The 13,118-nt window shown below is 47.5% G+C and overlaps 1 protein-coding gene across 5 annotated transcripts in view; it reads left to right on the plus strand.

Moving 5' to 3' along the window:
- GOLGA3 (golgin A3) overlaps positions 1-13,118 on the plus strand; it is a 45,023-nt gene that overhangs the window by 15,764 nt on the left and 16,141 nt on the right. For all 5 annotated transcript variants that reach the window (XM_020905698.2, XM_020905702.2, XM_020905701.2 and 2 more), the window contains exons 5-11: positions 44-702; positions 1,308-1,419; positions 5,391-5,697; positions 8,046-8,248; positions 10,309-10,446; positions 12,050-12,211; positions 12,440-12,808. In XM_020905698.2, the coding sequence (XP_020761357.2) occupies positions 44-702; positions 1,308-1,419; positions 5,391-5,697; positions 8,046-8,248; positions 10,309-10,446; positions 12,050-12,211; positions 12,440-12,808 (1,950 nt within the window). The remainder of the gene's footprint in view (positions 1-43; positions 703-1,307; positions 1,420-5,390; positions 5,698-8,045; positions 8,249-10,308; positions 10,447-12,049; positions 12,212-12,439; positions 12,809-13,118) is intronic.

Raw genomic sequence — 13,118 nt, forward strand, 5'->3', positions numbered from 1 at the left:
GTCAATTTTAAACATAATTTTTGTACTTTTTTTTCCTCCTCAGTCCAGTCAACCTGTAACTAAAACGAGACTTTTTAGCACACTTGATCCTGAACTCATGTTGAACCCAGAAACCTTACCGCGGGCCAGTGCCGTGGCTATGACAAAAGAATATTCCTTCCTGCGCACCAGTGTCCCTCGGGGGCCGAAGGTGGGCAGCTTAGGGCTCCTGGCACATCCTAAGGAGAAAAAAAGTTCCAAATCAAGCAAAATTCGGTCTCTGGCTGATTACAGAACTGAAGATTCAGATGTTCGGAATTCTGGTGGAAATGTTCCAGCTCCGGACTCTACCAGGGGCTCCCTGAAGCAGAACCGAGGCAGCGGGACATCAGTGGTGTCTGAGGTCAGCCTGTACCCCGAGGCCGACGACCGCCTGGAGAATGCATCCCTGACTGGAGACAACGTGTCCGAGGCTGACGGAACGGAGAGCGATAGCTCCTCCTACAGCAGCATCTCCACCCGCGGGACACCAGGCATCCCAGCAAACATGGGGGGTGCGCGTGAGGCCCCCTATGTGGTCAGCGGCAGGGAGATCGCTGTTGGAGCCCTGGGCCAGTTCCCCTCCATCTCAGATGTCCTGCAGGCTGCAGCAGCCGAGCACCAAGAGCAGAGGCAGGAGGTCAACGGGGAGACGCGGAGCCGGACCAATAGCATTTGCAGCAGGTGGGTGACGCTGGAGCCCACGAGACACCAGCTTCCCCTCAGAGTTCCACACTCAGTCCTTAACATTTCATTTATACGCTCTCTGTTGCTTTGTTAGAAAAGGAACTGGGTCTGATGAGTGCTCACTTGCAATGTTAAGGTATCTGCTTTCCAGGATTTGTTGCATTGATGTGATATGGACTCATGTCTCCATAAAGGTGTTCTGGCCCTGTGCTGGCTGTAAAGGCCCTACTGTGGGCAAGAGTTTGAGCTTTAACTGTCTGCCTAAATCTTTTTATTTATCTGTTTTTAAAAAAAATTAGGAAAAGGGCTTAAACCTAAGGACTTGACCTAATTTTAAAAATTAGAAAAGATGGTTAAGAATTCATCTTCCAAAGCAGGGGATACAGGTTTGATCCCTGGCAGGGAACTAAGGTCACATATGCCTTGGGGCAGCTAAGCCCAAGTGCTGCAACTAGAGAGAAGCCTGTACCACAAGGAAAAATAAGTTTTTTTAATTAGGGAAGAGTAGCCAGAGGGGTGTGAAATCTGGAGTGTATGGACAGCATAAAGGAAGATAATGATCAGTTATATTCCCAACTGATCCTTTTGTCTTTATCCTCTAGTGTGTCCATGGGAAGTTCTGTTGCTGAAACTCATGATGAAATGTTGCAGGTTCTTAAAGAAAAAATGAGACTCGAAGGACAGCTGGAAGCTTTGTCATTAGAAGCTAGTCAGGTAATTGAAATTTGATGGATGTATTAATGTGCCATGTCTTTGGAAAGAATGTGCAATTTCCTGTTCACTACACACCAAGTTTTACACATGTCTTTAAGAAGAAGCTTTATCATCATTAGCAGCCTTGTCCTCTGTAGCCATTTATTTTTCTCTATTCTATTTGTCAGCTTTGGAAAGAAGTATGCTAGTTTCCCACTCTGACTGTGGGATTTCTCCCTGTATCTCTGTCAGGATCTGCCTTGGATACCTCCTAGATCTGCTATTAGAGATCCAACAGTCCATAACAGTTCAATCTTTGGAGTGGATTTCACCTTTTTCTGGCCCAGTGAAATTGTCATCTTTGTCCCTTTAGTAGTTTTTGCTTTTTTGATATGAATTTTGCTTTATCTGGTTAGCATATGCCTGAAAAATCATTTTCCATCCCTTAATTTTCAGCATTCCTATCAACAATCAGAGTAAATCAGTTCAGCTGCCTTTGACTCTCTGCACTTGGTAGGGAGATGGCAAGGGCCTGGGGAGGTATCTGGTCAAGGCAGTGGGGTAGGGGGTGGGGGCTGTCTCCTCAGTAACCTGTGCTGTGGGGATATGGGGAGGGCACCCACACTAGAATGCTTGCTCTGCTGCATAAACTCCAGACTGAAGAGGTGATTACTGAGGTTTCAAGGTTCCTTTTGGTTGTAAATGGTTTTCACTTTGTCCTCCTGTGGAACATAAGTGATACCTGGAGTAACAGGCAAGTTTGGCCTTGGAGTACAAAATTAAGCAGGGCAAAGGCTAACAGAGTTTTGCCAAGAGAACACATTTGTCATAGCAAACACCCTCTTTCAACAACACAAGAGAAGACTCTACACATGGACATCACCAGATGGTCAATACCAAAATCAGATTGATTATGTTCTTTGCAGCCAAGGATGGAGAAACTCTATATAGTCAGCAAAAACAAGACTAGGAGCTGACTGTGGCTCAGATCATGAACTCCTTATTGCAAAATTTAGTCTTAAATTGAAGAAAGTAGGGAAAACCACTAGACCATTCAAATCCCTCATGATTATACAGTGGAAGTGACAAATAGATTCAAGTGACAAGTCGACAGAGTGTCTGAAGAGCTATGGATGGAGATTTGAGACATTGTACAGGAAGCAGTGATGAAGGGCATCCCCAAGAAAAAGAAATGCAAAAAGGCAAAATTTCTGTCTGAGGAAGCCTTACACATAGCTGAGAAAAGAGAAGCTAAAGGCAAAGGAGAAAAGGAAAGATACACCCATTTGAATGCAGACTTCCAAAGAATAGCAAGGAGAGATAAGAAGGCCTTCCTAAATGATCAATGCAAAGAAATAGAGGAAAACAATAGAATGGGAAAGACTAGAGGTCTCAAGAAAATTAGAAAGATCTTTATGACCCAGATAACCATGATGGTGTGACACTCACCTGGAGTCAGACATCCTGGAAAGTGATGTCAAGTGGGCCTTAGGAAGCATCACTATGAACAAAGCTAGTGGAGGTGATGGAATTCCAGTTGAGCTATTTCAAATCCTAAAGATGATGGTGTGAAAGTGCTGCACTCAATATGCCAGCAAATATGGAAAACTCAGCAGTGGTCACAGGACTGGAAAAGGTCAGTTTTCATTCCAATCTCAAAGAAAAGCAATGCAAAAGAATGTTCAAACGACCACACAATTGCACTCATCTCACATGCTAGCAAAGTAATGCTCAAAATTCTCCAAGTGAGTCTTTACCAGTACATGAATTGAGAACTTCCGTATGTTCAAGCTGGATTTAGAAAAGGCAGATGAGCCAGAGATCAAATTGTCAACGTCTGTTGCATCATCGAAAAAGCAAGAGAGTTCCAGAAAAACATCTATTTCTGCTTTATTGACTGTGCCAAAGCCTTTGACTGTAGATCACAACAAACTGTGGAAAATTCTTCAAGAGATGGGAATGAATACCAGACCACCTTACCTGCCTCCTGAGAAATCTGTACGCAGGTTAAGAAGCATCAGTTAGAACCGGACATGGAACAACTGACTGGTTCCAAATTGGGAAAGGAGTACTTGAAGGCTGTATATTGTCACCCTCTTTATTTAATTTATATGCAGAGTACATCATGCAAAATGCTGGGCTGGATGAAGCACAAGCTGAAATCAAGATTGCCAGGAGAAATATCAGTAACCTCAAATATGCAGATGACACCACCCTTATGGCAGAAAGTGAAGAGGAACTAAAGAGCCTCTTGAAGAAAGTGAAAGAGGAGAGTGAAAAAGCTGCCTTAAACCTCAACATTCAAAAAATGAAGATCATGGCATCCGGTCCCATCACGTCATGTCAAATAGATGGGAAAACAATGGTAACAGTGATAGACTTTGTTTTCTTGGACTCCCAAATCACTGCAGATGGTGACTGCAGCCTTGAAATTAAAAGACACTTGCTCCTTGGAAGAAAAGCTGTGACCAACCTAGACAGTATATTAAAAAGCAGAGGCATTAATTTACCAACAAAGGTCCATCTAGTCAAAGCTATGGTTTTTCCAGTAGTCATGTATGGATGTGAGAGTTGGACTATAAAGAAAGCTGAGTGCTGAAGAATTGATGCTTTTGAACTGTTGTGTTGAAGACTCTTGAGAGGACCTTGGACTACAAGGAGATCAAACCAACCGATCCTAAAGGAGATCAGTCCTGAATATTCATTGGAAGGACTGATGCAGAAGCTGAAGCTCCAGTATTTTGGCCACCTGATGTGAATAACTGACTCACTGGGTAAGACCCTTAGGCTAGGAAAGATTGAAGGCAGGAGGAGAAGGGGATGACAGAGGATGAATGAGATGGTTGGATGGCATCACCGACTCAATGGACATGAGTTTGAGCAATCTTTGGAAGTTGGTGATGGACAGGAAAGCCTCATGTGCCATAGTCCATGGGTCACAAAGAGTTGGACACAACTGAGCGACTGAACTGAACTGATCCTTCTGGAATTTGATTTGCTCTTCGGCTGTGTCCAAGCCAAGATCTTTGTGGATTGTTAGGGGTGCAAAACTTGCTGGCATTTCTGTGAAGACACTAATGATACTTTTACTACAAAATCTTACTGCATCTACTCAGTTAGCTTTTCTTTGGGTATTTGTTCTTCTGTTTGTTGTATCTGTTGTTTGTCTTGGCAAGGTTGTTTTTCTCGTATTGTATGTTGATGTACAGCTGTCTTGCTCCTTTTTGCATTTTGAAATTGTTGTACATGCACGTTCTGATAGGCTGACTTTAGGGTGGGTGAGAGATGCCGATGGGCAGGGACTGTGCCCTTTGCTCCCTGTCTCTTCTCTGGTGCTCCAGGCGCCTGGACCTTCTGCTGGCCCCACCTTTCCTGTCACTTCCTGCCGTGTCCATCAGACAGGGGTCCCTGTGATCCTGCCACCTAGCACAGATGGTGCCTCAGGCTGCTCTGTGCCCCTGCCTACAGCCCTCAAGGCCTCATGTAATGGTGCCCTTTCCTGGCTGATGTGTTCTGTGGGTTTGGTTTTTCCCAAAGTTGAATCTGGCTGCTCTTCATCTATTAGAGATCCCTCAGCTCTCAGGTATTCTGTGAGTGTGTGTGTGTGTGTGTGTGTGTGTGTACATATGCTTGTGCGCTTTCTTCTTTTTTGAACAAACATGTTTTCCAATATCCTTGTGGGTGAGAAGGTGATCGCGGAGCCTTCCCCCCATGCTGGCCTGCTCAGGTGCTGCCATGCAGAAAATGAGCACATTCTGTCTTCATCCCACCTACCTGCCTGCTGGGCCTGGTTGGAGAAACCCCTTCTTTGGGGATAGCTGTAATGCTGGAGTTCCTGAATATTGTGTACAATGTGGTGCTTTCCTGTAAAGGCCACCTGTTGGACACCTTTCTTTGTCTCACTGGCTGAGTTTTGGCAGCCGTCTTATTAGGCAGGGCGGAAGCGACTTACTTTCCCGAGAGTCAGTGTGGCTGCTTGTGGGTCTCTCCAGGCACTTAAAGAAAAGGCCGAGCTGCAGGCGCAGCTGGCCGCTCTGCACACGCGGCTGCAGGCGCAGCTGGAGCACAGCCACAGCAGCCAGCAGAGGCAAGACTCGCTCAGCTCAGAGGTGGACACCTTGAAGCAGTCCTGCTGGGACCTCGAGCAGGCAATGACCGACCTGCAGAGCATGCTGGAAGCCAAAAATGCCAGCCTGGCGTCCTCGAACAGTGACCTGCGGGTGGCAGAGGAGCAATACCAGAGACTAATGGCCAAAGTGGAGGAGATGCAGAGAAGCATCCTCAGTAAGGACAACACAGGTGAGCGGTCCCGCGTTTGCCCCTTAGTTATATGCAGGTGCCCAGGGGCTCTGCCACTGGAGGTTTCGTCTCATCTGCTCTGGTTGTTGTTAAGTTGCTCAGTGGTGTCTGACTCTTTGTGACCCCATGGACTGTAGCACGCCAGGCTTCCCTGTCCTTCACCATCTCCCAGAGCTTGCTCACATTCATGTCCATTGAGTTGGTGATGCCATCCAACTATCTCATCCTCTGTCATCCCCTTCTCCCTGTCTGCTCTGGGGACTGACTTACTGTCACATCAATGTGCTGAGGGGTTATTGTCCCTTCTAATTTGTACATGAAGTGTCCACTTGCCTAATGGAGTGTTATCTTTGGTTGAACTTGTGGACTTCTGCATGTTTTTGCATGTGCATCAAGGGGTGGCTTAGGTCTTAGAAATGGACTTTGGACCCTTGATGGTTAGATGTAATTGTTTCCACTCATTCTGCCTCCTCAGTCGTTTGTTGCTTGAGGGGGCTAGATCTGCCTGCTTATTCCAGCATTGCGGATGCTGTTTGGAATATTTAAAAGCAACACTGAGACCAGTGACTAGTAAATATTTCTTTTTCCTCCGTAAGTTCAGATTTTGGGTCTAGCTGGGTCCCTAGGGGAGCCCCCTTTGGAATGATAGACAAATGAAACAGTGGAGTTGGGGAGCCTAGTGGTAAGTGAAGGACTGTGGGATCCTTCCCTCGTGCTCTCTGCTCATCCTGGGGACACACACTCCATTCCCAGAGTCCATGAGCCACACATGTCCAGGCACCAAGAACCTGGTCTGTGGGCTCAACATCTCCCTGTGCACTGCAGGCAGGAGAAGGGTGAGGGGTTGGGGATGCAGAGAAGGTCACTCAGAGCCCAGGGGCATGTCAGCCCAGATCCTGGTCGTTCAGAAGCCTGGATAGATGACACCCTCATCCTTGAGCTCTGGGAGCCTAAGGATGGGGAGTGGTGCAGCGGGGTGGCTGTGAGGGACCAGGTCTGCCCACGTGGAGTCTTGGTCGTAAGCCTTGTGAGACTAGGTTTCAGATCTGATGACATAAAGAGTGACAAACTGCTGTCACAAGAGCTTTATCCTGATACTGGGGGAGCAGGGGAGAGGTGGGGAACACCAGCTGAGAAATATAACAGCCGACTGTTCTTAGTTTCTGGACATTTTCTGATACCCAATCCCTTAAGAAAATTATTAATATAATGTTCAAAAAGTTTTGTATTGCTCGGGTTGCAAGGTCTGGCCTGACCAGAGCAGGTCAACAGTGACCTGCACCCAGTGCAGCGCCAGCTGGGTGGGAGATTTGGGGTGCAGGGGGAGTGCTCCAGTTGCCTTCCTAAAGCCCTGCCATGCTGAACTTTGAGGCACATCCGTTCCCAAGGATTTCAAGAGCAGAGGTTGGATTTCCCAAGGTTAGGGGTCGAGTCCTGTCATTATTTTTGTTTCATTTTAAATTTTTAGAATTTAAAATTGTAAGTTTTTTCTTAAATGTTTGGTGAAGTTTATTTTGTAAATATTTGACTGGTTTTGTTCGGGCTATGACTTGGGTTTGTGCTGTGATTTCCTGTCTGCTCTCCCTGCCATCATCCGTGTTAAGAGTTGACCGTATCAGCAAACCAGTGGAGTTTCTTGTGGATACCGTTCCTGAGTTTGTTGATGACTCACAGACTTCATCAGGCCAAAGTCTCAAGCCAGAAAGCTCCCAGACACACAGTCGCTCTCCCTGTTTGCACATTCCCTAGTTGTGAATTCACCGACTCACTGAATTTAATCTACTCAGAGCTCTTTCCAGCTGTTTACAGACAGGTGCAGAGCAGAGAACCATGGGGGTTGCCTGATGTACAAGGCTCAGTTTCCCCAGTTCACTTCTTGTTCCCCAAGTGCCCTTTTGTGGTCGATTTAGTGCCATTTTTTGTTTGTTTGTTTTTTCATTTTTGTGCTTTTGGGGGTGGTTTTGCTATTTACAATAAACCCCAACACTGTCTGGTGTTCCTAAGTGCAGGATGGTTTTGGTGCGCTTTTCAGAGAAAATCCTTATGTTAGACAAGCTTCATCCAGGCAGAGGTTGGGTGCTGTCGGCTGTCAGTTCAGTGTTAATGAATCCACAGAAAGTGAAGTCAGTTGTCTTTCAACAGAATCCCATGTAAAACAAGGTTTTGTGTTATTAGTTGATGAGAAGTGACCAGACCCCAACCTGGATCACCCTGCTCCAGGGTTAAGTGCCCTCGCTTGCACTTAAGACGTCGATGCTGAAGAGGAGAACCAGCGGGTCCCCGCTCTCTGCAAAGGCCGGGCTTCCCAGACCATGCAGCGGCCTGAGTACTGTGCTTGCCTGTTTCAGTGCACGACCTGCGGCAGCAGATGACAGCCTTGCAGAGCCAGCTACAGCAGGTGCAGCTGGAGCGCGCCACACTCACCAGCAAGCTGAAGGCGTCCCAGGCCGAGATCGCGTCCCTGCAGAGTGTCCGGCAGTGGTACCAGCAGCAGCTCGCCCTGGCCCAGGAGGCCCGGGTCAGGCTGCAGGGCGAGATGGCCCACATCCAGGTACGGCCCCCACCATGGCCAGAGGGCCACACTGCTTGACTCACGTGGAACACTTGCTTTTCCTCCATATTGAAAAGACTTCTGAGTTTATATTTTACAGAGAGGTTTTGTTAAAATCCGTTGACCACCCATCTAGCTCACACCCCATGACGTGTAGTCACTGCCTTCTGTGATCTTCTGACACAGCTTCTGCTAGAACATTTTAAATTCTAAAGTCCCCCTTTCTGGGACGTCCTGTGTTCCTGGCTCTGACTAGTCCATCCCATCCCCTCTCTGGGGGGCGCCTGGTGTCTGAACCCAGCTGTCAAATCCATGCCTGCTGGGGTCCTGGACCTCTTATACCCTGGCTCTCTCGCCTATCACCACCTCCTGTCTCGTGTTTCTCGTGCAGAGAACACGGTACACGCTGCTTCCCAGCAGAGCTGCTCCTCCCTCCAACTGCGTGATCACCAGATCCTTCCAGAAAACATTCATTTCCTGGACCCCAGAGGAAACACTTCCCACTCTGTCTTTCCATGTTGTTAGGGTGCAAGCGTGTTGGCCCCTGATTCTGTGTCAGTAGGAGCAGGTGTGGGTCAAGGTCTGCAAGGTGCTCTGGACGCACTCGGGAGTAGTAGCAAATTGCTATAATACACTTTGCCCCAAATCTCAGGGTTTGGACCAATTGTGAAGGTGCTGATGGTGCCTTGGTCAGCCTGTCTTCTCTTTGAATTTTGCTGTGGGTTTTATAGGCTCCCTTTTTTGGGGGGGTCCAGATTAAATATTGTAATTTAACTTGTTAAAATATTTAAAACATTGAAACTTTATTTCTTATGTGGAGGATATGAAGTACTTACTCCTCCAAAAACTCCTTTTTAAAAAAATCTATAATCTACAAATATAAAACCAGTTTTTTAAAATTTGTGTTTTTTTGGCAGTACCCTTTTGGGTCATTTTTATTTTCATAAGTTTTCTAACACAAAAATTAATTTTTAATCAGAAAAAGTTATCACAATATATTGCTAAATGAGAACAATTATAAAACAGTAGCACAGAATGTGATTCAACATGTGCTGTTTAAAAGAGGACCATATAGATAAGCATTTGTTTACGTACAGTGTAGGTGGAAATAAATCATTGCAAATCAATGCAATTTTGAAGCTATTGTGGATTTTTTGATGCATAAAAAAATTTTTGAAAGCCAGATTTATGTGTCCTAACATAAGTCAGAAATGGCATTTGGAAGACAAAAAAGGAAGATTCCAAGGGAATGGCAGTTTGAGAAGCATAGCTGCTTTATTCAAATACCTTTGGCACCCAAATTCAGTATTCCTTAATTAGGGTGTGTAATAAGTTTTTGCCCTCTTTTCCCAGTAGCATAGATGTGTCCCAGGAATGCTCAGGCGAGAGGAGAATGCAGGGTGGTCTTTATTCTTTTGTTACCTTGAAATAAAATCCCGGCGAATGATGCTTTCCCTTGCTTTGGGCACCTTCCATTTTAGACCCTGAAGCTCACAATGTCTGGCCGCACCTGGCACCTTACAAGTCTTGGAGTGTTCACGTTGGCTCTGGAAGGGATGTGCTTGAAGGTCTGGGTCAGACACAGTGGATAGCCAGTGCCTCTTCCTAGGAATGGCCAGGGTCAGCCTGATATGTCCAGGGTAGTCAGACATTGAGAGGGCAGGGCCCAAGATGTGTCTCCCCATAGATCAGTTCATTTGATGAGTAGATTCCTGGCTGTCCCTGCCGCCACAATGAGGCCTCTCACCTGAGGGGCTCAGGGATGCATCTTCAGTGGAAACAGTTGTGCAGGTCTTGCAACAGACTGCACCATCATGGGGTGATGAGCACTGAGTCTGGGCTGCCAGCTAGCCCCTCTTAAAGCACACAGAAGCCGGATGGCCCAAGGGTCACAGTGGCTGCCAGCAGTGAGGCCCTGCATGGAGGGGCCCTGGGGAACGGCCCTCCTGGGTGCCAGCGCTGTGCAGAGACCCTGAGGCCACCAGAGTGAGGGGCCGGACTAGGCTGGGCTTGTGTTTGGAATCTAGCAACCTGAAACTTTGTGTTGTTTTTCTTTGAAGGTTGGACAGATGAGCCAGGCGGGCCTTCTGGAGCACCTGAAGCTTGAGAACGTGTCCCTGTCCCACCAGCTGACGGAAACCCAGCAGAGGTCCATCAAGGAGAAGGAGCGCATTGCCGCCCAGCTCCAGGGCATTGAGGTGGGCCAAGCTGCTTCTGGGTCAGTGTTGTCTTGGGGTTTGGGTATTTTTCCTTTATGTTGATCAAGAAAATAAAACAATACACGCACACATATGTAAACATTAGTACCATATATGTATGTATGTCCGTATATCTTTTAAAATGTCCTTTTTGAACCATCTGCAGTGATCTAAGGTTTTGGGATTCTGTCCCTCATGTTCGCTCTATGCCCATCTGTCTCTTGTCTCTTGAGTTGTTAGTGGTAACCTGTGGCCCTTCTCAGAGCCACCATGCAGGCCAGCCTAGTTCAGCCCTCAGCCTGCATTAACATTTCACCCTCCAGCAGCCACGAGGAGTAGTTAGGACCATGTTCAGACATCATGGATTATTCCCGGGGAAGGAGGTGCAGAGGCTTTGAACTATGCTCTTTGTCAGCTCTGAGGCCCTGGACTTAATATCTTAACCTCTCTGGGTTTTGTTTTCTTTATATTAAATATGGATAATAATACCTGCTTAAGAGGCTTGTTGGAAAAGTAAAGGAGAGCAAGGGTCTACGGCATCTCGGTAATGTATTCAGGGCAGTTTTATGCCGAGAATGTCAGTGGTCTTTTAGGAGCATGTGGAAGGTTGGCATCCTGTGACAAGGGTGGTCCCTGTCTCCCCACGTGCTCCTTTGTCCTCACAGATGATGTGGATGTTAAAAGACAGTCATGTATTGTCAAACATGTTTCAAGGGCTCAGTGTCAAAGAACTGAGAAGATTTTAAGTTATAAGCTCATGTTTTTTTCCCTAAGAAAACACCCAGGTGTGCAGTCTTATCTGCATAGTCATGATGAATGCCGTATTTGCCTCATTGGCCCTGATCTCTAGTTTTACCACGTGGCATCAGGAAATAATCTTGTGGAAGAAAGTGTGCCATGTATCACACCCCAAAGTGGGGACGTGCTGTATAGCCTGTCTTCACACAAGTGGTCGTCGTGGCGGTTTTATTCATCACTTTATCCTGGTTCTTAAAACCGGGTGGACTGCTTGCTTCTCTCTTCAGCCGGGTCAGGGCAAGAGGCAGCAGGGGAATCGTAGGTAGAGGAGTAAACAGCTAGCCTGTCTCGTGGGCAGTGGAGGGCACCAGCTTTCTGCCCTCTTGTCACCTTTGGGCTCTCTGTCTGTGGGTCATGGACAGGTTGGTGATGGAGACCAGGGCTTCTCTCCAGGGTGGTTGGTTTGTCTGCTGAATCTGTAGCCATCAGGTTATCTTGCTTTTTAAAAAATACTTCTTTATTTTGACCGTGCTGGGTTTTCCTTGGTACATGTAGGCTTTCTCTAGTTGCGGGAAATGGGGGCTGCTCTTTGTTGCAGTGCACTAGCTTCTCGTTGCCATGGCTTCTCTTGTTGTGAGGCACGGGCCCTGGGGTGCACTGGCTTCAGTAGTTGCAGTTCCTGGATTTTAGAGCACAGCCTCAGTAGTTGTGGGACACGGGCTCAGTTGCTCTGAGTCATATGGAATCTTCCCAGCCCAGAGATCAAACCTATGTCCCCTACATTCGCAGGCGGATTCTTTACCACTGGACCACCAGGGAAGTCCAAGTCCTTCTTTTTAAGAAATGCTCTTTCTTCTGGGCCCAGGCTGACATGTTGGACCAGGAAGCTGCCTTTGTGCAGATTCAAGAGGCAAAGACGATGGTGGAGGAGGACCTGCAGAGGAGGCTGGAGGAGTTTGAAGATGAGAAGGAGCAGCTGCAAAAGATGGTGGCCTCGGCAGCAGTGCTGGAGCAGCAACTGGAGCAGGCAAGCACCCGCTGGGGCTCTCGTCACTGCCCCGGTGCCACGGCCAGCCTCACGGTGCTCGTTTGTGCTGGTCTGTCCATCTTCTACTCATGTTCTTTACACAGAAGGCTGCCTCCAGAGCATCCATCCAGATTGTTTAAAACCTGAGCACAGAAAAAGTAAACTCTTGGAGCACACAGTGTTTTTGTGTGCTCAAGAGCAGTCACATTGACTTTGGTTCCTTTTCAGGTGAAGTTGACTTTACATCAGCGAGACCAGCAGCTGGAGGCTTTGCAGCAGGAGCACCTGGACCTGTTGAAGCAGTTCACCTCAACGCAGGAGACTCTGCAGACCAGGGAGCAGTCCCTTGGGGACCTGCAGGTGCGCTATGATGAGCTGCAGGCCAGGCTGGACGAGCTGCAGGGGGAGGCTGCCTCCAGAGAAGATGCCATCCAGGCCCTGCAGAACGAGAAGATCGTCTTGGAGGTGGCTCTGCAGGCAGCCCAGAGCAGCAGGGAGGAATTCGATAGAGGGGTGAAGCGCCTGGAAGAAGGAGCCCAGGACACGTTGGACACTTTAGAGCAGTTGAGACAAGAATTAGCCATCAAGTCCAGCCAGGTAATGCAGTTTGTTGTCAGTTTGTTATGAATGGAAATCATGCATACGAGAAGTAATGCTCATTGTCTGGCCATTCGTTTTATTTGTTTGGTCCTGTTTTGGTACACCGTGCTTTGTAAACATGGAGGAACACTTGCAGGGCAGGGTCCAGGGCTCAGTGGGCTCAGTGGGGAAAGGGTCCATAGCCTCTAGTGTGGTGCTTCCAGTCCTGGGTCAGCGGCTGAGTGTGGAGATGGCTGAGATCTAGAAAACTGAGTTGTTGGAGGCTTTGAAAGTAATCTGCCAAGAAATGCTGGTTTCAGTCTATCTA

Source organism: Odocoileus virginianus, chromosome 12, assembly GCF_023699985.2.
Source record: "Odocoileus virginianus isolate 20LAN1187 ecotype Illinois chromosome 12, Ovbor_1.2, whole genome shotgun sequence".
NCBI lineage: Eukaryota > Metazoa > Chordata > Mammalia > Artiodactyla > Cervidae > Odocoileus > Odocoileus virginianus.